Source organism: Cynoglossus semilaevis, chromosome 7 (genome assembly GCF_000523025.1).
Source record: "Cynoglossus semilaevis isolate Cse_v1.0 chromosome 7, Cse_v1.0, whole genome shotgun sequence".
NCBI classification, from domain to species: Eukaryota; Metazoa; Chordata; class Actinopteri; order Pleuronectiformes; family Cynoglossidae; genus Cynoglossus; species Cynoglossus semilaevis.
Window position 1 is genome coordinate 6,492,901 of NC_024313.1, and position 25,267 is coordinate 6,518,167.

The following is a 25,267-nucleotide window of genomic DNA, read 5'->3' on the forward strand; positions in this document are numbered from 1 at the left end:
TATTTTTAACTTAGCTTTTACTTTGAAAACTAGATAATTAACGTGCAGAATGGACAGGTGTCTTGTCCGCCAACAGGGGGCAGTCTATCTAACAATGACCAACACGTGCAGCCGAACAAATTGACGCAGGCTCCATGTGGACCGTTCATCACAGACATGTTTGTGCACTGATGGTTCATGAGACGGTGTTAGACGAAAAAAAACAAAGGTTGGTGGCTGGTTAAACGGTTAAACGACTTAAGTTACATATCCTCCGATTAAATTTGGACTAAAAATAGCTTCAATGAACATAAAATGTAAAAGCTAAACTTTCTAAACGTGCGCTAATCTCTGTACGAAATCTAAATCCTAAACTAGTAAATTAACTACCATAAAACTTAATGTTAATGTAATTATTTTTAATTAATTAACTTGAATTAGAGGCCAATTATTATCGCCTCATACATTAAGGACTTTTAAATAGTATTAAATAGATTGTGGTTAGTTTAAGACATTATTAATATGGTTGTTGTTGGTACTTTTATTACTCACTGTAGGTGATGAATTAAAAAGCTGGACACCTGTCGTTGAAATAATAAATGCTCTTAATTGTTCAGTTTAAAATTAGCACCAAAAACGGTCTATTAATTCAAACAATGCGTAGTTTAAAAGGGGCCCCATGCATGCTCTTGCAAGTGGAAAAACATCCAGCAGGTGGCGTTATGGCTGCTGTTTGACGTTTTGATCCAAAAAGGCACACGTTCTCATAAATATGGTAATTATTATCAATTTCGATTGGCGGTTTTTTTAAAGCTACCAGAAACCAACTGGCCTTTTTGCGAACCTGAAATCAACAAAATTAAAAATTAACATATTGGGAAAAAAAGAATAAAAATCAGGCCGAAATTGGCTAAAGCTTAACAAGCTAAATGACCGAAAAAGCTACTAAAGTGTAGAGTAAAGCACAAAGTTATATATGAATATGGGTAAAGTAAAAACAAAATGGACACTTTTAGAAGAAAACATCAGTGAGATCAAGTCGAAACTAACGAAACTAAAGAACTGAAAACTAAGTAAACTAGAGCTAAAACCTCACGTGAGGCAGCTTAAAACTTAAATAAAAACATTTAAAACGGTCCATTGTTTTAATAATTTCATAAATTCAAACAATAAACAAAACAACAGAAAAACTCTAAATAACCCGCGGGTCATTTCCGTTTCCTGTCCTTCCTGATCAGTTGAGTATTGATGGAATGAGTCACGTGATTCTTTCCACATAAAACAAAGTACTGTGTTAATTATTTTTGATTTAACGCGTGGAATTATTCAATCAATCAATGGCCCCATCATTTGATCAGTATTCACGGTTGGATTCGTTTTATTGACTTCCGTACACCAGCAGGAGCGTGTGGTCGTGTCACGCATCAGATGCGTGACGTGTGACGCACATCCGTCTCCATTTGTTGCCTTGGCTTCATCCATTCAAATGATCGATGCACATTTTCACACTAAATGTCGAAAATTCACAAAACCCCCTCAATATTTTTAAATTCTAAGGAAATGGAAATGATTGAAAATTTGACCGCATTTCAACTCCTTGTTTGTTTGAATGAAACTGACCTGGAGTCAGTTTAGTTTGGTTTGAATGATTGAGTACAGAGATAAGAGCAGGTTTGGGATCATTGGTTTAAGGTGTTGTTTAGAAAGGATTTGAAAGTTTGAAACTCGGGAAGTAAAGGCTTGAAAGTACATTTTTATTTTTAAAAAATGTAGTTTCCACGTTAATGGAGGAGTTCAGATAAGGTTGATGGTTGGATTGATGGATGGGGGTGGTGAAGTGAAGTGTATGGATCTCTATCAAGCAGGAACAGAGGTGGGGGAGGTTTCTCAGCAGTGATGGGGGAGGCTGTGAATGCCACATGGTTGTTAGACCGGTGAGGAGTGACTCATCTTCCTCTTTTGTGGATTTTTACTATGTTTTATTTATATATTTTTGGCACTCTTTTGAGCTTGTCCTTGGACTAAAATTGAATTACATAATTTAAACACCACTGCTGAGAAAGTTCCTCAACTTTGGATCATTTCCTCCTTTATCTGCTGCTTCTTTTGGACCTGCTTTCTCCAGATCTGTGCCACTGAAATCTGTTGCTTCACTGACAGACATTTAAAAGAAATCTTCCTCCTCCGTCATCTCCTTCTCACTGCTTCTCTGTCTTCTATTTCTACTGTTGCTTACTTGTGTTACAGAGTCACTATAAAATATTCATCCATGGAAAATCTCTTTGATTCCAGCAGCAGCAGCAGCAGTAGCCGCTCATTTGGCTCAAAGGCAGGTTAAAGAGAGTCCCTGAAACATGTAATTCAAACTCTGCACAGCTCCACAACCGAAGAACTGCTCCTTCCACATTCTGCTCCATCACTGGGACTCCATCAGGTCTGGGATCTGCCTGTGCCATTTCATTCATTCATTCATTCATTCAGTCACTGAAAGAGGAAAAAAGGCGAAAACAACATGTCTGATGCAACTTCTACAGGTGAGTCCAAGTTGATCATTCACGCCTGCTTGTAAATACGAGTTTTTATCTGTGGAACTGCGTAATCTGGGTTTTTAACTCGTCTCTTTCTTATTGTAATCATTTTGGAAATCACTGTATATGAAGCCAATAATGATCGTAGAGTTCGTGATTGGTTGTTTAATTGCGCTGGCGTAAACGAAAAGACGCAAAAAGTCTGAGTGTAAACGATAAAGCAGAATTCCCATAGAAAAACCCATCACATTTTAAATTGTCTTCCTTGTGTAACGGTGTTGTCTGGAGATTGTCGGCGATTGTCGACTGAATTATCATAACAGGGAGCTCATCGATCATTCGGTCATATTCGATCATTCATAAGAGGAGCGGAAACTTGAAACCCGGTCGAAAAAATGAAAGTTATCGTCAAAAGATAAAAGGCGCTCTCACCCTCTTCGACCCCACCAGGGAAATATAAACAAATAAATGTCATTATATAACAACATATACAATTAGTTGACTATTAAAAACAACTTTAACAGCAATAAATAAAACTGTGTGTATTAAAAATAATTAACTGCATTTCTGGCTCAGCGGTCGCACGGGCACAACCCCCCCTTTCCTCTGCGTGACGTCACGGATATTTCATTCACTTATTTTCTCCTTGTTTACCGCTGAGTCTTTGGCTTCATAAAATTATAAAAACCTCAGGAATGTTGTGAATATTTCAAAGTAGTAAACGTGATTCCGTCATTCAGTGCTTGATTTAGAGCAACAGAAAAATAAAATAATGGACTAAAGGATGGTTAGAAACTATTTTAAAGTGTGTTTAAGTGTTTGAGACGTAAATACATAATTTAAGTACAAACGCACGAAGTGAATTTGAGACGTAAATACATATTTTAAGTACAAACGCACGAAGTGAATTTTGATACTGAATCGGATTTTAAATGTCAGATTTGACGGTTGATGTTTGTGAAGCCGTAAAGTAGGTAGAATATAATCTGCACGTCTTTGCAGTCGCTGACGTAGGCCGGTGGTGGCGCACACGGCGCGGAGACTTTGTTTCAGTTGAAATAGTTTATTTCGTTAACTATATTTATAGCGAAACGAAATTTGTCCGAATACTGAAGAATTTTCCTGGTGTAAACGAAAAAAAACGTGTATTTTAATCTCCTAGCAGTGGTGTTGAACTGCGGGGAAATATCGTGAAATATCGTGACTAGAATGAACCAAAAGTTAGTTAGTAGCCGTTAAAAAATGTAAACAAACCGTTGGTGAAAAGTGTTACGTCATTAAACTATGAATTTAGCAGCAGGTATTCTTTATTAACATGCTTTTCTAACGATGCAGTGCAGGACTGCTGGCTGGAATGTATGAATGCATGGAGTGAGGGGCAAATAATCACCCCATCCCCACCCCAACCCCCCCAAAAAGAAAGATAGAATTAAAGAACGAAAGAATGAAAGAAAGAAGGGAAAGCGGAGAAACGAGAGGGAGACGAACCCAGTGAACTCTTTGAAGCTCCATGACAGGGTGAAGGCACATTTCCTCTGCAGGGTGAGGATTGGGGGATGGGTAAGGTTAGCTGGGGTGAGGGAGTCCAAAGTCTCTCACACAGAAATGTTGGTATTCACTCACACAAACACGGCTCAGGAATCTGTGTCTGTCCTACTGAGACCCCACTCTTGGAGTCTGCCGTTTGAACTCCATAATATTTCACTAGAACTTTTTTTTTGGGGGGGGGTGTTCCTTCACTTTGGTGAAACACAAACACAACCTTTAGCTCGAATTCTCTCTCCAATCTGTCTTTCAGTTGTCTTTTCTGACACTGGTGAAATGTAAGAAAAGAAACATGAAAAAAACAAAGAAAACAAAGAAAAAAAGCATGAGTGGAAATATTCAGGATGTGATGTGAGAAGTCAAGGCCTTGAGGCCAATCCTGGAACTTGTTTTTTAATTCACTTTCTTTGCTCAGAAGTATTGATTGATTTTTTTTTTTTTGTTCTCAAATTAAATTTTCTGTCATTTATTTTCTACGGTTATTATTTTGTGTTTTTTCAGACTTTTTTGCTAATTTCTTTGGTGAAAAAAATGATTTCACACCTTAAAACCTAATTTAATCTTTTTTTTTTTTTACATACTTAATAATAACATTTAGCATCTTTCTAGGCTATCATCTGGGTTCTGTTCTGGTTTGGTAAACTTGTTGCTACTTACTACTTGTGGTTATCTTTTAACTTTTTGTCCATAGTTGTTTGAAACTAATATTTCAGAGTTGTTTCAACTTGTCTGATTTTGTTTTAGTGGAACTTGGCAGTTTTCTTAGATATCTCTTTAGACTTCTTGGACTCTTACTTCCCCTTCAGTTAATTCAGCATTGACTTATAATTTTCAGCGATTTTGTTTTAGTGGAACTTAGTTAGCAGTTTTCTTAAATATCTCTTTAGACTTCTCGGACTCTTACTTCCCCTTCAGTTAATTCAACATTGACTTATAATTTTCAGCATTTCTTCGATCAGCTGTTAACTATGTGGAAACTCTGTGGATTAAATAGGTGATGATTTTGTGTCGAGTCTTTTTAGTAGAATCACTTCAGGTTGACTTTGTAGATCTTGGAGAGCTCTTGGTCATTTCTGCCACAGTGTTTAAGGTATTTATTTAACTTTTTTTATTTCCTTAACACTGATGTATTTATTTTTTTGTCTTAATTTGACTAAGATAAACTTTAAATATTTAGTTTAGTTTCCCCCGAATTAACAGGAAACATTGCGTTCCTGTTGGATTTAGTTCTAGTCATTATTGTAGATTTCCTTTGTGTCGATGCTAACAGTCAACATTCAACTTTGAGATTTTTGCTGCAGGCTAACCTGTATTTGTTGGTTAACCTTTAGCCTCCTCTCGAATTACGGAACGGTTCCAGACTTTCTTGTCATTTTTTTCATAACTACGTTTTGTGCAGTTTATTGTTTTTGACAGTTTCAACTCTTGGAGTTGCTCTCGCTGCACTGGTGCAGAACCCTCTGAGCCAATCAGTAACTCTCTGAGCAGCGAGGCCTCCACCAGCAGCATCTTCAAAAACAGGCCTCCGCGGCGGGGGCTGCAGGGAGGGATGGATGGACGAGTGGGTGGATGTAGTGGAGTGGAGTAGAGTGGGAAAGGGGAGGGTGAATTCCGGAGGGTGGGTGGGCTCTCAGGCTTGGTGGGTGGAGATGAGCCTGTTGTTGTTTCATTCCTTCGGCGTGTTTTTCCCTCTTTCCTCGTAACCGGGAATAACCTCCTGAGGAACGTCCCACCAGGGGAGATGTGAGATAAGAAGCTGAGTTTCTCAATGAACACACTTCTCCTTTTCTTTCCTCCCCCCTCTCCCTCTCTCCCTCTCTCCTTCTCCCTCTCTCAGGCGTGTTGTTATTGATCTTCTGTGTGGTCCTGTGGAACCACAGCCGTACAGTCTGTGGTTCCACACTGTGTCCAATGAGGATGGAACTTATCAAGAAAAAAAGGAAACGTCAATAAAAAAGGAATTAAATCTATTTTAAAAATATTTTTATTCTGGGATAACCTGGATGAATATTTCCAGACGTTTATGACAGAAAAAAATAAAAGTTATCAAAACAAGTCAGTACAGACAGTGTTGTCAGTAAAGCTGACATTTACATTACATTTTTAGGGGCCATTTTTGATTCTTTAGCTTTCTCTAAATGTTCAAATTCTGTCAGTTAATACTCATTAATTCCAGTTTGTTACATATATTCATATATATTTGTGTTGCTTGTGTTTTTGTGTCTGTGGTTCACATTTACAGTAGTTGTCATTTTTCTAATTGAACCTTTTTCTTGATTTTTTTTAAACCTTCAGCTGATTAGCCTTTAGCTTAGCCTTAGATCTGTTGCCAATTTGTTAGCTCTAATTTATTATTTAGCTAATTACTCTTCATAAGTAATCCTTAGCTCCATTATTTCAGTGTAATTTCATATATTTTACCCAATTATGATTAAACTATTGTATTTTTATTTATTAGCTTTCAGTTATTTTTTACACAGTTTTATTTTGTATTTTTGATGGTCTTTTGCATAAATATTTAGTTTCATCTTAGCTAATGTATATATGACCATTTTCTACCTATACCTGCTAACTTTTACTATTTTATTTTCTGCTAAAATACTTTTAATCTTGGTTTGGCTAATATTTAGCTATATTTTTTGCAAACTTTGAGCATTTTCTAGCTAATTTTTGGCATTTTCTTAACCAGTTATCAGGCGTCAGCTACAGTCTTCACAAGTGTCTGTACTTCAGACCAGCATTGTTCTAAAAACATTGTGGATAAACGTTTTTAGTAGAAGAATTTTTAGTAGAATCTTCACTGGTAGAATGTATGAATTTCTTCCATTTTCATGTTTCTTCTCGTCTGACTAAATATAAATGAAGAACATCATTTCACTGGTAGAATGTATGAGTTTCTTCTCATCTGACTAAATATAAATGAAGAACATCAGACATTTTGTGGGAATATTATCTTGAAAGACATTGAATTTATTTTCCTTCTTTTTTTTTTTTTTGCCATTCAACCGTCGTGTCACCACGCAGTAAAAACCAAACGTCTCTGCCCTGAAGGATTGATCCATTTTCCATTGACAGCTTCAGATCACAGACGTCATGAACATCAGCCTTCACTGTTGTTTTTCACACGCATTCCAAAGCTGTGAGTTCAGCCCTCCTTTGGTTGGTGCCCACACCACGATGCTGGGAGGTGGTGACTGCTGGTCGTACGTTATAGGAACATGAGGAAAACGAGGAAAACAACATGTGAGAAAACAGAGACAGTGATGGTGCGGAGCCGTTTCTGTGCTGCTTCAGGGACAAAGATTTATCGGTTGTGATTGATCAGTGGGATTTTGACTCTGCTGTTTGGATCAGTTTTCACTGTCCAAACCAGAAGACTGCGTTGTTTTGGACATGTCCGACAGTTACACTCAGACATGTCACGGTCAATAAATGTCAGTGAAATAAACAGGGAAAAATAATCAGCATTTTACGGTGGCTGCAACTCTTCTGGGAGTTTTGAAGAAATGTATAAATATATTTTATTTTACAGTAGAGTTGACACGTCTGTTCAAAATGCAATCATTTAAAAAAAATTTAATTCATTACTCTTTCTTTGCCCCTGGAAGTCCTTAAATTAATTCACTACTCTTTCTTTGCCCCTGGAAGTCCTTCTACTGTGGGCTGTGTCCCTGTGGGCTGTGACCCTGTGGGCTGTGTCCCTGTGGGCTGTGTCCCTGTGGGCTGTGTCCCACTCTCTGTTGATCGGTTGGTCTTTGAGATAAACTCAGCTTTGTCTTAAATGTCATAGAATTATTATTATACTTCTTCCGTTTATTTTACTGAAGGGTCTGGGCTCGATGCTGATTGGATAACTGTGTTTCTTCGATGTCCAAACAGACTCGGTTCCTGACACGGGTTGGGTATTTTGTGCGGACCACAACTGATCTGTAAGGACTGGGTACACGTGGCTCTGAGTGAGGTCTCCTCTGGGGGGAGCTGCTGGAGCTGATCTGTCAGATGGTGTTTGGAGTCATCGTTTCTTCAGGCCGTGTCCATGAGCGTCATGTTGAACCTGGTGGGGGGAGAATTGAATGGCTTCTGCCACGTTCACCACAGAGTTGTCTTTTCACTGATGGCCTCAACACATTGTTGATGCTCCAAAGATTTCATGGTCATCGTTCAGACATTGTCTCAGTTCAGATGATGATGGACTCAGTCAACTCTCAGTCTGGGAGGTGCTGATCCCGTCCGTGGTCAGAAGACTGTTTCTGGACTTGTTGGTTCTGCAGACCTGGGGTTGAGCCTCACTTGATGTGATTCATTTTTCACTTCTAACCCTAACCCCCCCCCCAGAAAACCAAACTATCTGTCCAAGTCCTTCATCATTTCTCCACAGGGGCTTTACTTCCAATCTGAGGACTGTTTGAATCCCTGTACTCTCTGTACAGCGCAGCACGGCGCTCCTGTGTGTTTGCTGATAATCAGTGTAATCACAGAGTGCTACAGAAAATAACCGTGTCTCAGAAAAGCCTGTTTTTTTTTTTTATTCTGCTGCAGTCTGAACAAAGGTTCAGTCGTCAGCACATTGTCTTAGATTCACAGACACAGGCTGGAAACAATACAGATGATTTTTTTCCAAAAATAAAATTCTCACCCAATTTTCTTTGCCTGGGTCTCTGTGAAGATTCGTCCTCCCTCCGTCTTTGGAGAGGACGCTCCAGGTTGGACAGTGATAAAGATAAGGTGAGGGGCAGTGAGACACCTTCTCAAGGACACACGGTACAACAGGATTTAAAGCAGTGAACAATGGATTAAAAGGAAAAAAACAGCAAAAATATATTTATTTTATATTGTATTTATAAATAAATAATTACATATATACCTTTAAAGGTATTACTTACCTATAATATACATATATACATACATAAATGCACATATCCATATGTATGTCTGTGTATGATGGGTTGTTTTCTTTTTTTGTTTTTGTTTTTGTTAACTGTTGACTCTTTGCGTTTTTGGAGGTTATTGTCGATGTTGCCGACGGTTTAGAGTCCGATTCCCTCTTTTTCTTGTTCCTCCCGAGAAGCCAGGAAAAAAATATTGCATGTAAATGACCGCGTCACGTGACGTGACTACGGGAACGGGCACAGCCAGCTCCAGAGCGAATGAGAGCGAAGGAAAGGGAGAGAGAGAGAGAGAGAGGGAGGGAGGGAGGGATGGAGGTGGGGTGTATGTGAATATGTGTGAGAGGGAGGCAGAGATCAGTAGTGAGCTGGTGAAGCTGAGGAAAAGCAGGGACTTGGAGGGAAGAGACGGAGAGACATGAGAAGAAAAACATCCAGAGGCAGAACGCACGCCATACCATGCGACCACTGTTGACCGACCGAGTGCAGGATGTCGGATTAATGGTGACCACCGCTGCCCGATCACGCACTGGAAGCTTCTGTAACGCAACTTGGGCGCAGCAGAGGGTCCGCGGGGAAACATGGCCGAAGGTTATTCTGCAATTATTGCTGTTTTTTTTGTTGTTTTTTTTTTTTTTGTCTCTGTAAATCTAAAGGGGTTTGCGCGCAAAGGCGAGGATAAGACAGAAATAGAGCAGGAGGAGGAGGAGGAGGAGGAGGAGGAGGAGTAAAGGCAAGGTGCAAGGAGGTTGTTGTTTCTTTAGAGGGGAGAAAGGGAGAATGAAGCGCCCCTGCCGAGCACCATATGTAACCATGTTCCAGTGCATGATGGTGTCAGTCAATGTAAAGATTGTATGCGCCGCCGCTGGTGCTGCTGCTGCTGGTGCTGCTGCTGGTGCTGCTGCTGCTGGTGCTGCTGCTGCTGGGTGAAGATCCACGTGCACACCTGCCTCTGAGATCATCTCCAAACTGTAGATCCTCTCCAGAGAAGAAAGACAGAGATAGAAACTACCAGGAGTTCCACAGTTAGAGGGCAGTCATCTGTCATCACTAAGTCGGAGCAACAAACTTAGTGTTTCAGGCAGTGGGAGGAGGTCGGTGGGTCGGGTTTGGAGCAGGGAGGACCGTGAATGCGTCTTAGATCTGATCCAGTCCAATCTGATTGTATGATTTTTTTTTTAATTTTTAATTTTTTGGTAACTCCAGCAGCAGCAGCAGCAGCGGGATCTCCTCCCGTGTCTCTCTGCTTCACCCAGCACAAAGGGGATTTCCCTGTCCTTATAGCCACGCTCTCCTTTCCTGTCGTTATTACGCATGGGCCACGAGTTTGCTCTAACGAACGTAAAATGCGCGCAATCTGGTCTCCAGTTGTGTCTGTCGGGTTAATTGTGGGCCCCATCTGCTCTGGTTTCACTGTGCAGGAGGGCCGGGTAAAGGTAGCGGAGAAGACCCCGCCAAGTCCACCGAGCAGGAGGACCGGCCTCGACCCCAGCACATCCTGTCGGGAACGGGCTTCTGCAAATGGTTCAACGTCCGGATGGGCTTTGGATTTATCTCAATGAGCAACAGGGAGGGGGCCCCCCTCGACCCTCCTCAGGATGTTTTCGTCCACCAAGTGAGTGAATCTTCTTGAATCTCTGATTGTGGCCATGTCCTGCAGTGTCGGGCCATTATTCAATGTACATGCGATCGAGATTACGAAATGGTGATGTCAAAGCTGTGGCTCGGGGGCAGAAACTGGCCCACAGTGAGGCCTCTCCTGGTCCTTCAGTTATTTTTGCTAAACCTAAATATTATTTAATGTAAATGTTTATTTTCTTTTATTAAAAACACACACATGGCGATTTTCATTCAGTCTAACCTGTTAGTGCTGTGGACATATATAGACATATTGATAATACTTCAGGTGCAGATACATTTTACATAATTAACAAAAATCCCAGCACAGAAAAAAGTAGCAAAATCAAACTAAAATATAGGAAGTTGTCCTAAATACACTGATGTAGAAATAAAACAAGTCAGTTATCTAACAACAGCCAAACAGAGCTGTGAGACGTCCATTAAAACCCTGAATGAAAATGTCTCATAGGAAGCAAAGAAATGTCAATTTTTGAATAAAAAACCCCCAAAAAGCTAAGCCACGCTGAGCTGAGTCAGAGCTTGTTTTAAGGTTAGGCCAGAAAAAACATACCAGATAGCCAAAGCTATTAAAATGTTAGCCAGAAATGCGCAAATAGCTATAAATTTAACTACAGTCAAGTTAAAAAAAGCCACAAAATTTAGAAACAGTCAACTGCTGACTATGAAATCAAGTTAAAGGCCAGGTCTTCAAAGGTACTTGACTTTGACCTGAGACGAGGTGGTTTTTGTCCCGGCTCAGTTTTAACTGTCGGTTCAAAAACCTTCAGGCCTCTTTGACTGTGTTGTTTCTCTTGCATCACAACGCTAACATCCGGATGTTTTGCATTGTCCAACGTGTTACTGTGTAGTCACATGTACACACCAACACACACACACACACTGAACCACAGGCCTCCACCTTTCCCCTCCTCCACTGCTATATTTTCCTTCCTTCTGTAGTGAAATAAAGTGAAGTGAAGTGTCATATGGCTCTGACACACAGGCAGTTTCACACTCTCTCCTGAGTGTACACACACACACACACACACACACACACACACACAGAGATCTTTCTTAGTCCACAGCCAGACAAACACGTTGGAGAACGTGTTTTTTTTTCAACGTCACACTGTGTTCCTGGAGGCTGACACTGGTTTACTTTGTCTTTAACATTTGTTGTCTGTTTCGGAAAAAAAAAAAATTGCAAAAAATTCCCACAAAGTTTACATCTGGGTCAAATAAACCTTTCCCTTGTTTAACACATTAAACCCTCTATTTTGGAAGTGTTATTGCTGCATAAAGCACTGATCTGCTCAACGGTTCTCGGTCACTGTTGATGTCAGCGATGATCCAGTCAACAGAGCAGACAGCTCAGGTTCATACGCTGCAAAGTTAAGTCTGGTCCTGTCCTGGGAATATTTAATGCAGGACTACTTCAGGGTGCAAAGGTCATGCACGTTCAGCAGAAGGTTCTGGTGTGTCTGGAGATGTTGACTGAGTTAGAACCATTGTTTTAATACTGTCCTGTGAAGACTTAGCCGTCTTTCGCCCAACACTTTGCCCTCGTCCTTGGCTTGTATTAAAGTTTGTTGTTGTCAGAGTTTAATTATGACAATTTATTTGGATTTCTGCGTCTAAAGGTAGATTCAGCGTGTCCTGATATTTTTTGATTTTGCAACAACTTTCCTGGAAATGCGCATGTTGTGTTTCCGCCCCCCCTCCCCCAAAAAAAAGAAAACCACCTCTCACATTCACACGTGTTCTGCACGACATGTGCTCCTGTTGATTTATAGTGTGTGGAGTTCATTTTGGAGGCCTTGTTTTTGAATTGTTCTGCAGCAGAAGACGCCTCAGCTCCTGCACTCCCCTCCCGTTAAATCGCCCCTTTTACGGTGTCATAAAGCAGCTTTAAGACACTGGAGGAGGAAAGTCCAAGGATGAGGAGAGGGGAAGCTTTTCCACTCTGACACCCTCTCCTGGAGGTGTCTCAATAATTCAGGTCTCCTGGGGATGAGGAGAAGGTTAGAGGAGTCAGATGTCAGAAATGTAGAGGTGATTACAGAGGGATGGTTTGACTCGGTGCATGGGAAATAAAAAAAAAATGGTTCCATCAGAAAAGTATTGATCCATCAGACCTTTTTAGGTTCAGCCCGCTGCTGCAGTTTGACAGGAAAATTATGGTTATTTTCCAGATTTCGTTTTGTTTTTCTGCACTGCACTGTGGATAACAAGCACTTAGAAGCATTTTGCAACTGTTTCTTTGACTTTTGTAACAATATATCTATTCTCAGTCTTCTGCACAACCTGCAAATGTGTTTCTTTGTCAGACTGTAAAAATAGTCTAAGATAAAAGCATATCATTATATCAAAAAAATACAGAGGAGGATACTGGAAGAAATAGATTTTAGACAAAAGAAAATTAATGTTTGTTTTTATATCGAGTCAAAATTATGAAGCCAAAAATATATAATATATAATAATAAAATATCCAATATATGTATAAATATATTTATGTTCAAATATGTGTCAATATATATAGACATATATACATATACAGTATATATATATATAGGTTAAGGCCTTAACTAGAAGTACTCTTAAAAACAAAATTTTATTCATAAATAATTGATCAATATGGAGTGTGATTTTATAACACTTGCATTTACTAAGATTTGTGTTTGGTGGTTGAGATTGTTGTCAGTTTCTGATGGACATTTTGATATGATAAAGTTTAGGTTTTTAACAGCACAGGATGTAGTTAGAGTTTGTGAAAGTCCAGGAATCAGAGATCACATGAATAGCTTTTGTACGGCCCACGAATTATTTTCTGCCTTTCTCCTCCAGGCTAATGGCTAATTATGTTGTGTTTGTCTTTTTCTGTCTGTGGTTTAAGTTGTCCTTCAGCTAATGTGGACTTTTTTAATCTAATGTTTAGTTTGTTTTTGCTGTTTACTTATTTAGTCATCACTGGAAGAATTAGCGCCTGTCTTTTAGTTGTATAATTGTTATTATCTTTCAGCTAATTTAGCTTGGCTTAACAATAATTGTCTTAATGTTTTTCCAGCTGTTTCCTGACCAACCTTTGGTTGTTTTTAATAACATTTAATTTGTAACCACTGTGTGAGTGTTTAAGTGAATGTTTCGCTATTTAAAACCTGGACTGTAGTTATATTTTAAATGTACTTTTTCCATTTTGATAACCACTCGCTCCAACTTTGTGCTTTTTTTATCAAGTAATTTTTCTTCTAATAACGATTGGTCAAATACTGATCATGTGACAGTGGTTCTTATTGTGTTTATAGTCAAGACACAGGGATTAGATGTGAAACGTCTCCTTAATCCTTGTGGTTCATTAATTATTTATATTATTGTAATTTATTTTTATTTTGCGCCTGAGCTGACGACCTGACGTCATATCCAAATATTTAAACTACTTTTGAGGGTTTTTTTTTTTCAATTTAAGGTTTGTTCTAATTGGTAAACATTGAGATTATTTATTTATAAACTTTGATTTAATTGTGAATATTTTATTTCTTTTTTTAAAATAAATGTATAATTAACAATTGGATTTATTTTTCAAAACGCCGAGTGGAAAAACTGTCTTTATATCAATTAATTCTAAAACGTCTTGATTCTGAATTTTCCCTCATGTAATTGTGACTTAAAGGTAGGAGACTTTTTTTTCCAAAATAAAATAATAGTCAGAATGATGGCATTTTTCCGCTACTCAAAATACTAAGATTAGGTAGAATTGTGGGATTAAAATCATATTGTTGAATTCTTACCAAAACACATGACTTTAATTAAATCGTGTTTTATTTTTTATTCTTTTTTTTTTTCTGGCTTTAAAGTCAGAAGGTTTTGTCGTCGTGTTTTAATCTCTTTATTCCGACCTTAATGTCAGGATCAGTTGAGCTGTGAGTCATAAGTCATGTGACCCTTATCCTTGTGTTCTGTACAGAGGTCTGGAAGTATTGTCTTTATTTCTCATACGAGGTTAACAGTCAGTGGCACGAAAAACAAGCAAATTTATTCCTCTTCCACCATTGACCATAATTCGAACAAGACGCACACAGGGAGCGAGGAAGGGGCTGCACAGGGAGGGGAAAAGGGAGCATGAGGACAGGAGGAAGACGAGAGGAGAGAGGAGGAGGAGAGCACAGGAGGAGGAGGGATGTGGGAAAAATAAGAGTGGGTGAGGGGGCGGCAGGGCGGGGAGCGCGTGGAAGCCAGGGAGGAAAACATGAGCAAGAGGTTGGAAAAAGACGAGGGAGTTGGAGGTGAGAGGAGGGCGTTTGAAAGAGGGTGTGTGTGTGTGTGTGTGTGTGTGTGAGAGAGAGAGAGGGGGGAAGTCGGTAAGGGTGAGGCTCCCCCTTCTGACCACAAGCTGTCTTCATGGGAGGCCTCTCCATCAGGTTCTCCTCCACTATCTGATGTTTTCCTTTAGGAGAAAAATGAAGGTGAAGCCGACGTCTGATTATTCACCTTCATCATCTCCTCCTCCTCTACCTGTGTGTGTGAGAGAGAGAGAGAAAGAGAGAGAGAGAGAGCTCCTGGTGGGACATGGGGGGGTAGGAGAGGTGCTGCTCGAGCTCTCTCTCCTCAGGCATTCTTTAAAAAGAGGAATTTCTTTAAAGACAAAAAAGCAAGAGGGTAGGGTAGGGTGAGGTGGGGGGTGAGGTGGGTGGGAGGGGGCTGCTTGCCCTTTGTGGGTAATCAGTTTGAAATGTTGAACAGTTTGCTGCTGCCGAAACCTCCACTGTGTGTGTGTGTGTGTGTGTGTGTGTGTGTCTTACTTTCCTGTCTTTAACTGCCAGGTAGTTGATGTCTACATGTGAAGCGTTCAGAGGTGTGTTCCACTGCATGTGTGTGTCTGTGTGATTGCACCAGTGTGTGTGTGTGTGTGTGTGTTTTTTTCAGAGGAGAAGGTTAAAGTGGGCCCCTAGTGAGATTAACCTCTGGTCCGTGTCACCGTTTGGCATGCAGGCCCCACCCATCTCTGCCCCCAGATAGCTAGTATCAGGCTTTGTCTCTCCCACAGCCACACTAACCCTCCAACCAACCACCCGCCACCTTCCACTCTGAGGCTCCACCTAAGCACCCACCCACCCACACTTCTCCGCCGAACATCAAAAAAAAAAAAAAAAACAGAGGAGAAGAAGAATGAGTGGTCACATGACTTCCTTTTTAGCAGCAGGAGCCGTAGAGAGAGCAGCCATTGGTAATTGGAACAAAAAACCAGAATCCTGGGTTTTGATCTTTTTTTTTTTTTTCAAAACTCCACATTTCAGTAAATTTCGTTTTAAAATGTTGAGGCTCATTTTAGAGGTTGTACTTTTTCCTCCTAGAATTTTTGGCCACATTTTGCTTCAAAGGTTTGGGGAAACATTTGACTCATTAGGTTTTTGCTTTGTACTTTTTGTTTGCTTAAAGTATCTTCATGTTTATTTTGTTTGTTTTTACATTTTGAAGGGAATATCAATGTTTTCATAATGTGGTCAGAATGCAGTAAACAGCCATTTCTATTTGTTTATCCATAGGTTTTTGAGAACAGGTTTATCTGTTAACAGTGAGAATTATAAAAAACATTGCTTTATGATATGATAGAACTGTTTTTCAAAATTCACCCCAGTGTAGAAAATGCCTTTGTTTTTGTTGCTAAGGTTAAGCCTCTGGTAGTGTGCGTTGGTGGGGTTTTTTTTTTACATTGTCGAAACACAAGGTTTTTATTTGCAGGTGTCACATTATCACAAAAATTAAAAGAACCCCATGTTTTCTGTAAATTTACACGCTCTCCAGAAGACTTTTATCACCCTTCACCTCCCTAAGCTCCATTTCCTCTCTCTTGCGGATACTAGTACTTCCTCCTCCTCCTCCAGATCAAATATTTGCCGCAGTCAAAATCAGGCTGAGTTGGATGTTGTTAATTTGAGACAGGAGGGAAACCTGAAGGCTTTAAGTGTTTCGATGGAGGAATGGGGGGTTGGGGCAGGGTTCAAGGGTCAGAGCTGCTAATGACGATGTGGTGAGGAGTAGTGGGGTGTCAGCAGCAGCGGCGGCAGCAGCAGCAGCAGAGTTCTTGGTCATTTTCTTTTTCCCTCCTGTCACATCACGTCCTTCTGAGCCGCTCTGTGCCCAGCTTTGTCCATTTAGCATTTCCTGAGTGTAAAATAGTAGACAGAGGCGTCTTAATGGCAACCTGCCACATGGTGAGCTCCATCTCTCTCTCTCTCACACACACACACACACCCGCACGCACCGGATTTTCTTCATCTTAACACAAGCACAATCTTTGGCACACGGCTCTGTGAAGATGTAAAGCATCATATAATTAGCTGTTCCATAGATGCTGGTCAGAGAGAGAGAGAGGGAGAGAGAGACAGACAGACAGTCCAGTGGGTCTGGTCTCCCGACTTCCCCATCCCCTCATGTTACAGCTTCCTGTATTGATTGTTAGGTCTGATGATGACGATCATTGGCCAGACCAATGAAAAGGAGGGTTATTTCTATCCAGGATGTTGGAGTGGCTATTGATCGCTGGCTCCTTCCTACACACGATAACATGCTCGCACACGCACACCATTTTTGTTTTTTGCGAGTTCTCCACATAGACATTCAATCTACACTCACAATTCACAGGACAGTACAGAAGTATTTGTTTCATATAAAAGGAAGTGTGTACAGCGGATGTAAAATGTCTGCACACCTCAGTGGTGAAATGTCACTGTGAAAGTACCGCACCGTGAAATTTAATGACAGAACTTTTTACAAGCAGAGTAATAAGACCAGTAAATACTGCAAATAGTGAGCACTATGCACTTATCGGGGCAGTGGTGGCTTAGTGGTAGGTTCCGAAGGTTGCAGGTTAAAATCCCCCAGCTGCCAAGTTACCACTGAGGTGCTCTGAGCATGGCACCGTCCCCACACACTGCTCCCCGGGTGGTCAAAAAAAAAGAGCTGCCCACTGTTCACTTTAGTGATGGGTTAAATGCAGAGGTCACATTTTGTTGTGTGCAGTGATGTGCGTCACAATGTCACAATGACTAGGAGTTCACTTTCCTTCCTTCCTATACAACATATTGGTTAACATTACACAAATGGATCCATATTTTGTTTTTGTTTTTTTTAAAGATTTAAGTTGGGGTGTTTTTTAGATTTTCTTAGAGTAAAGAAAAGGAACATCAAGTATCAAAAATTCATTAAAAGTGTAACATTTAACTAATTTTATTATTTTGATAATTAATTAGTGACTTAATGTAGTGGTCCTTTATCTAGTGGTAAGAGAGTTAGTCTTCCAAGTGAAGAATCGCGGGTTTAAATGTTGTCTCTTGTCATTTATTATCATTATTTAATTTACTTAATTTGGGTGTTATGACTTCCTGTTACCATTTTTTGAGGCATATACAGAATATTTAAATCATAAAAAGCCATATCTTTGATTATAGACTTTTCTTGGATCCGTTTCTTTCGTTTTAGAACGTGTCATTTAGCTTTGTTGCCTCGTAGAGTAAAATCAGACACCTGGTGTGGTCCCCCTCTCAGGCAGGGGTTGATGATTGCATCGCTGGCCCCCGTATTTCTGCCACTGACCTGCGGGGCTCCTGATCAAATGAGGTTTTTGTGCCTGTGCTCCCCAAGAGTCCGCTGATCAGGAGTCGCTCCTCCACTGGAGCTGAACAGAATGTGCTGCAGGCATTTCCCTGAAACCTCCCCCACCTTCTCCTCCTCCTCCCCAGGCCACTCCTCCATTTTGATCTCCTTCCTCACTCTACCTCCCTCTCTGCCCTCGCTGGCGTTCCCTCTTTCCTGCTCCTGGTCCGTGCCCTTTCCTGACCTCCTGATGTGGAGTCAGTCAGGTCAGGACACCCGGAGGAGGGGTTTCAAAGTGCAGGTTTTTTTATTCGTTCATTTTTTATTTTTTTTTTGGGTAGGTTATTTTGTTTCATGGCACAGATTGACACATATTACCCTTCCCCCTCCCTCCTCCTCCTGCCGCTCTGACACACATACACATGTTAATCTGCCCACTTCCTACTCTTACATAATTTTGGTGACTGAGCTGCTGTTAGCCAAGACAGCTTTCAATTTTTTCCAACCTTAAAAAAATCTTATTTTTTAAGGAAATAGAAATCTTTCAATTTTTTCCAACCTGGGGGAAAATCTTATTTTTTAAGGAAATAGAAATAAAAAGCAATGAAACAGAAAAGAACAGGAGTAAAAAAAATTTTGTGTTGTTGATTAGTGAATTGGAAAACAACCCCTGCAAGATGTAAGATTCCCCCTAGTGCGTCAACGATAGTAACCAGGTGATCTGACATACCTTTTTTTTCATACGATTTTTTTTTTTTTTTCACAATTTGAATAAAAACATTTCTCATGCATGTTTTTTTTCTTCTATTCATATTGAATGGGGCTGCGAGCCAGGTGCATTGTGGGGGAAAAAGTGGGTGGCGGCGTGGTTGACAGGAGACGGGATAATGCAACATGCTGCTCAACTTTGACCCGAAGAAGGAAGCCGGCTGTAGACTGGACATGAAGAGGAAGAGGAAGAGTTTGTTCTACACCCAGCGCTCATTAACGTGTGGTGTTTTGTGTAAAACACAAGTGGATGTAGTTTATATCCTGTGATGCTGCAGGGAAGAGGTTAACTCCATAACACAGTGAATCACTGTGGCACATTAATTATCCAGTTTCACTTCGTCTTTGTTCGTGTCTTTTTTTTACACTGTAGTTGTGTTCATCTAACTGGCTGAAGACGGTCCCAAAATGAATACCTAAATGAAAAAGAAACCTTGCTGGTGGCTTATAATAAAAGCCATAAAATAGTTTAAAATGGGAAATGTTGGTCTAAGAGGACCTTATTTATTATAAAATGTCCTCGTTGGTTTTTAACAAATGTGTAAAAAGAAACCATTTAAAAGCGGTTCAAAGCTGAATGTTTTAGCCTTGGATTTGATCCTTTTGTCATTTCAGTTGAGATTTTTTTTTAATGTTATTTTATAGGAAATATTTTATCATCGTCTTCAGAATGCTTTGTATTTTGCAAGCGTTTAACAAAAACAAACATGGATTTATAATAATGTGGCTTTCTAACCCCAACCCCTGCTGCAGTGTTCAGTGGTAATGAACATCGGCGCTGCTGCAGGTTCACACTCACTATTCTGAGTTTGTCATTAATTCACATGAGCGTGGCCACTGATTCATCCCTCACTGTTTAATGGCAGCGTCCCCTGTAATGCATGTTCATTTACATCTATAAATGGACCACCTATAGACCCCTGTGGCTTCACGGAACTGCAGTCGTTGAAGGGGGAAACAAAACCAAAAAAAAAAAAAAAAACGCTGCCGACGCCGTTTTTTCGCTCCTTCCTCTGGTTTCACATCTGATTCCCTCAGATCGTTTGTTCCTCTCTCTTCCTGCCTCTCACACATGTGCCTGTGCAGCAGATACTGCGTGTACAGATGGCCTTTGAGTGTGCATACGTGTGCATGTGTGTGTTATTTATAGAGCTGGATGTAAAGGTAGTATGTAGGTTTTTGCTCTGCTGGCAGTGCGCCGGTGTGGGTGTGTGTTCACCACCGCTGAGAATCCTGAAGGTCGCGGTGAACGCGGTGTAGGGCACATGAACCCGTCGTCCAGGGACTCTAGGTCACGCCGATGATAATTTTGCGTGATGTTGATGAAGCAGGACTTTACACAGGCTGACAAAAAATATGCCTTGATGCTGATGCATGCTGGTCTTTTTCTTCTCTGCAGAGAGAAAGTAGGAAGTGGTGGCGTCTCTGTGGAAAGTAGATAAAGGACACACTGTACACATGCCGCCATGGCAGTTAGAGCAAACCGCATTCAGTGGATCCATGGGGTTGGAGCTGGTGTGTGTTTCTGTGCTAGTGTGGTGCAGCAGCAGCAGCAGCAGCATCATCAGCAGCAGCATCAGTCAACCCTCTCACTCTCTCTCTCTCTCTGAAAGTGTTAAACTGTGTTTCTTCTCCTGTAGCGCCTGTTCACAGACGTGCTGTTGATGGAACAGTTAGCAAACGTCCTCTGTTGATTTGGACTTAGATAATGTCAATGCTGAGGTTGATTCAGCCCAGAAAACGACTCACTCTGTGTTGGCTTTGTTTTCTTCTCGAAGCTGAAAACACCAAATAGACCAAGTCAAGGTAAAACACACCGCTGTGGATTAAAAGCTTCAGAAAAACGAACACCGTGTTAATGGGTTGATGAATAAATCGGCTCTAATTCAGATTGAATACACTCCAAGGACATGTGGATGTGTCTGATCACATCGCATTCTTACAGGCTGAACTGGACTTTATAATTCTGTATTTATATATTTATAAATTATATTAGTTTTATGTTATAATACTCTAGAGGAGTCTAGACTTTTATTTTGACCAGAGGTGGAAGCTAGAATGTCAAAATACCTTTCAGATACTAGAAAGAACTCACCCCGAAACACACAAATGGACTGAGGTTTGTAGCTTTAAAAAAATAAAAAAGTACATTGAGGAATTAACAGTGAACAACGCCTGTCATAGGAGTTTCAGACAGATGACGGTAACAGTTACAGAGAGGCTCAATTTGTATCTCACAAAACTATAGATGACAATAATTTGGAGAAAAAACTAAAACCAAAACAAGCCCATCTAATATACAAACAGTCTATACAGATATATACACATACATCCACTGTGCATAACTGCACCCAAGAAATGAAAAGTAAATGAGAGAAGATTCTCTTTTTGTTTAAAATCCGAGGTGTAAGGCGGCACAATTCCATCTCAAAAAAGTCTGTTGTGAGTTGAAGGTCGTCATTTGTTCCATGATTGAACTCTCTTTAACTTTCTGGTCTTTTGTGTTCTTCCGTTCAGTCGTTATCGTCCTAGCAGTTAGCTGAAGAATTTGCAAACTATATCTTTGATCGTCAAATCTCTCCTAACAAAAACCCACAGGAGCTAAAGGAGCGTTTCTTCTCAGTAGAGAATCAATTTTGTCTTTTACACATTCCCAGAAATCTTATTTAATCACTGGACAGTCCCAAAAATATGAGTGGCCTCAGACTTTCCCACATTTTCTCCAGCGTAGCTCCATGACATAGAAGAAATAGTTGAGGGTGTAGTGAAGTGTGTCACCTTTACTTTTACAGTTTCTTTATTGATTTATCTCTGGTTTCAGATATAAATCATAAGAAAATAACATCTATCTATAACATAATCCAGAAGTGACACTGACGTTGTTTTCCCCAATAGAGCAAACTGGTGATGGAGGGCTTCCGCAGCCTAAAGGAGGGCGAGCCGGTGGAGTTCACGTACAAGAAGTCCTCCAAGGGCCTGGAGTCCCTGAGGGTAACAGGGCCTGGTGGGGGACCCTGCTACGGCAGTGAGAGGCGACCCAAGGGGAAGGTCCCACTCCAGAAACGCAAACCAAAGGGAGACCGGTGAGTGGAGTCACAGTGTTTTTATTTTTTTCTTACTTATTTCTGTGTAGGTTGTCAGCCATCCAGGTCATAGTGTTGTTAATGTTTCTGTCTGTTTGTCTGTCTGTCTAATGAGCAAGTTGGAACTTTTACTGGTTGGTGAAATAACTCATATTAAACACAGGCACGTTTTTTGGCCATAAACGTTACACGTTTGACCAAATGTGTAACTGGCCAATGACAGGTGTCATCGATCACTGATTGGATATACATATTTAACTGCTATACTTTGCAACATCCACCTTTTATGATTTTAGTTAGCTTATTATTCTCACAGTGTGGGCTAAAGGCTAATCAAATAAATGACACAATAAATGTCACTTTACTGGAAGTGACATTTATATATATATATATATATATCTATATATATATATATACATACACACAGAGAGAGAGAGAGAGAGAGTGCGATGCATTCACCTCTCAGAGCAGACACACATGGGACTGCAGCGAGGCGTCTGGGAGTGAGCTGAGATTATAGATTAAATCTATTCAGTGTGCCCCACTACATGGCTGTTGCTATGGTTATTGTGCACCATAATAAGGTATTGAATGGAGCACTTTGCCCGCCTATGGCAGCTATTTGAAATCAATTTGCAAGCCTTTACATTACAGGCGGCTGTGGCGGAGGCACGGATCGCAGCGTTAATATGCATCTCAATGCGGCAGTGGCCGGATCAATTGTGTTGAAAAAAAATCCTAACAGGGCGCGTTGGTAAAATATGTGTAAGAGCACGGCCGTACGGAGCTGTGTGAATGTGTACGCCAGCCCTAGCAGAGGATGCAGCTTTTCAGAAAGCTGCATCCTTTGTTGAGTGTATAGGCATGAAGAGCAGAGGATGTGGTGTTAGCAGGGTTCCACAGAAAGGCAGCGTGTGATTCCAAGGCTTCCACAGCACAAAATAATGATTTCCCCAAGTGCCTTTAGGAATAATAAAAACCATAGGCACAGTGAAAAACAAAAGCTTCATATAGGAAGCCGAGGATAAGTGAATTGCACACAGTACAGCAAGGTCAGAGCTACTGTATGAGCGCCCACTGGAGAGACACTTTCACCTGACGTAGTTCTCACCAGGTCTTCAAAGTATGTAAGATGACCAAAGGTGGGGGCGGGCCCTTGTTCAAAGGCTGTAAAATGTCACAAAAAAAAAGAAGAATGAGTTAAATGAGAGAGTTTCTTTCAGACCACATTTAGCCGTGTTCAATAATATTTTACTTATATATATATATACATACATAAACATTTCTTTACTCTGAAATATTTTGTATGTTTGCATTTTTGTCTAATTTACTGATTCCACCAAGTTAAGGTTAAACCTGCTTACTTTTCACATTTACACTTGGCACTGCACTGTATCTACTTGCATTTTTGACTACATCTTATCCTATTATATTTGTGGTACTTTAAAAAAAAAATCTACTTCCTACACTTGCTCTCTGTTAAAATGCTCCTGCAGGAGCAGCTGTAAAACTGATATTTTCCACTTGAATTATTTCTGATTCTGATGGAAAAAAAGCTTTTGTTTTTTTCAACTGTTGCTGTCACAGACCTGTGTCAGCTGCCGGGTTGTTTTGTTTTTCTGAGGGTGTGAAAAGAAAAGCTTTGTTCAGAAGCAGGGAAACAGTATCTGAGGGCAAAGACTCCTGATTGTTTTACACAGCTGAATAATTCAGTTTATTTGGGATAATTGATCCAGACTGAGGTCAAGTGTCGTCACCCTGCGGCTGCAGCCGCGGAGACAGATTGGATTTATTCACAGCAGGTAGATGTCTGTGATGTCATCCGCCTCTGTGGCTCAGTGTGAGAGGCTAATGTAGCACGTCGGCTGTTCTAACACCTGCTGGTTACTGAGTTGTTGATCAAACAGGCTTCGTTCACACCTGCAACTGAGATTATTGAGCTCATTCCCTGTGTTATAGTTATAGTTATAGTTATATTTTTTTAGAAAAGAGTCAAAACGTGTTGTATTTTTATTTATAGGTCAAATCAGTTGTTGATTTTAGCAGTTCAGCAGCAGAGATAAGCAGCATTATTTTTTATTGTGTTTTACTTTCATTTAGTTGAGAGCTAATGTTCTTCAAAAGGCTTTAATTAAAAAAGTTTTTGAAATTGAAGTAGTTACTCTAAATTAGTTTTAAAATATATGATTTTTTACATTAATTTAATTTTTTTTGCATAACCATCTTTAAAATTTAATACAAAAACTGTTTTAAATTACTTTAATGTTAAAATTTTGACTCCCCATTTTTACATTTAACTTTCCAAAAAATTGAATTTTAACTTAAATGTAGGAAAATTACTTGTTAATTAAGGGAATTATAGGTGCAAATAAATAATAGACCTCTTGGAATTATATTTATATTATTGTTTAATTTATATAATTATGCAAATTAAAATATTAACAAATATAAGCATAATTATTTTAAAAAGAATAAAGTCCTGCATATAACATTCAGATTTTGAATGTTTATATCAAATATTTATTCAAAAGTCTCATTAAAATATACTTTATCCATATAAGTTATAATTTCCCCAAATGGATCAGAAATCAAACATGTATTTTCATGGGCCATGAAACTTATTCATGTATTTCATAAAATATTTGAAATTTAAATTAGATCCTTTTTTAATCTGTGGAGTTTCTAAATATTTACTGCATTAAATCAGAGGTGTTTGAAATAATGTCACAGCTACATTTAAAGCATATTTAAAAGTTGTGAATTGAACATGTATTTTTTATTAATATCAAAAACAACACAACAATAAATTAACAATTTATTTTTTATTTACTACATATTATTATAATTTTTTATAAATTGTATAACTGAATGCTATTCAGGGTTGTTTGGTTTCTTCCACTTTTCTTTCTAGCAAGTCTTTAAAACTGCAAATATTTTCTGTAGAATTTTGTATTTATTTTTCTTAACTTCACTGTATGTTTTTCTTTTATTTATATATTAACGGTAATTGAAAGTGTAGAATTACTGTAATTCATGTTTCTTATTTAAGAAACTAAAATAAGTTCAGTGATGTGTTTTTGTTTTGTTATTTAGCTTCAACAATTAGCTAGCATTTAGCATGTGTTTATTCTGATTCTTAACAGGCTGTTTCCCCTTCAAACGGTTATTTGTTACCAACGTTGACTATTAATAACAAAAAGCATTAAAAAAAAACCCTAATATCTACGTGGTCTGGATTATAGTTCGCGGTGTGAAACACCCACTGAAA

The 25,267-nt window shown here is 39.6% G+C and overlaps 1 protein-coding gene across 4 annotated transcripts in view; it reads left to right on the forward strand.

Moving 5' to 3' along the window:
• lin28b (lin-28 homolog B (C. elegans)) overlaps positions 1–25,267 on the forward strand; it is a 27,208-nt gene continuing 1,941 nt past the window's right edge. The window contains exons 1-4 of one of the 4 annotated variants that reach the window (XM_008313098.3): positions 1–208; positions 2,272–2,513; positions 10,360–10,553; positions 21,812–21,999. In XM_008313098.3, coding sequence (XP_008311320.1) covers positions 2,492–2,513; positions 10,360–10,553; positions 21,812–21,999 — 404 coding nt within the window. In that variant the 5' untranslated portion in view covers positions 1–208; positions 2,272–2,491. Of the gene's footprint in view, positions 209–2,271; positions 2,514–9,007; positions 9,530–10,359; positions 10,554–21,811; positions 22,000–25,267 lie in introns of those variants that run through there. The other 3 variants (XM_017033410.2, XM_025056986.1, XM_008313099.3) reach the window with 3 other exon arrangements.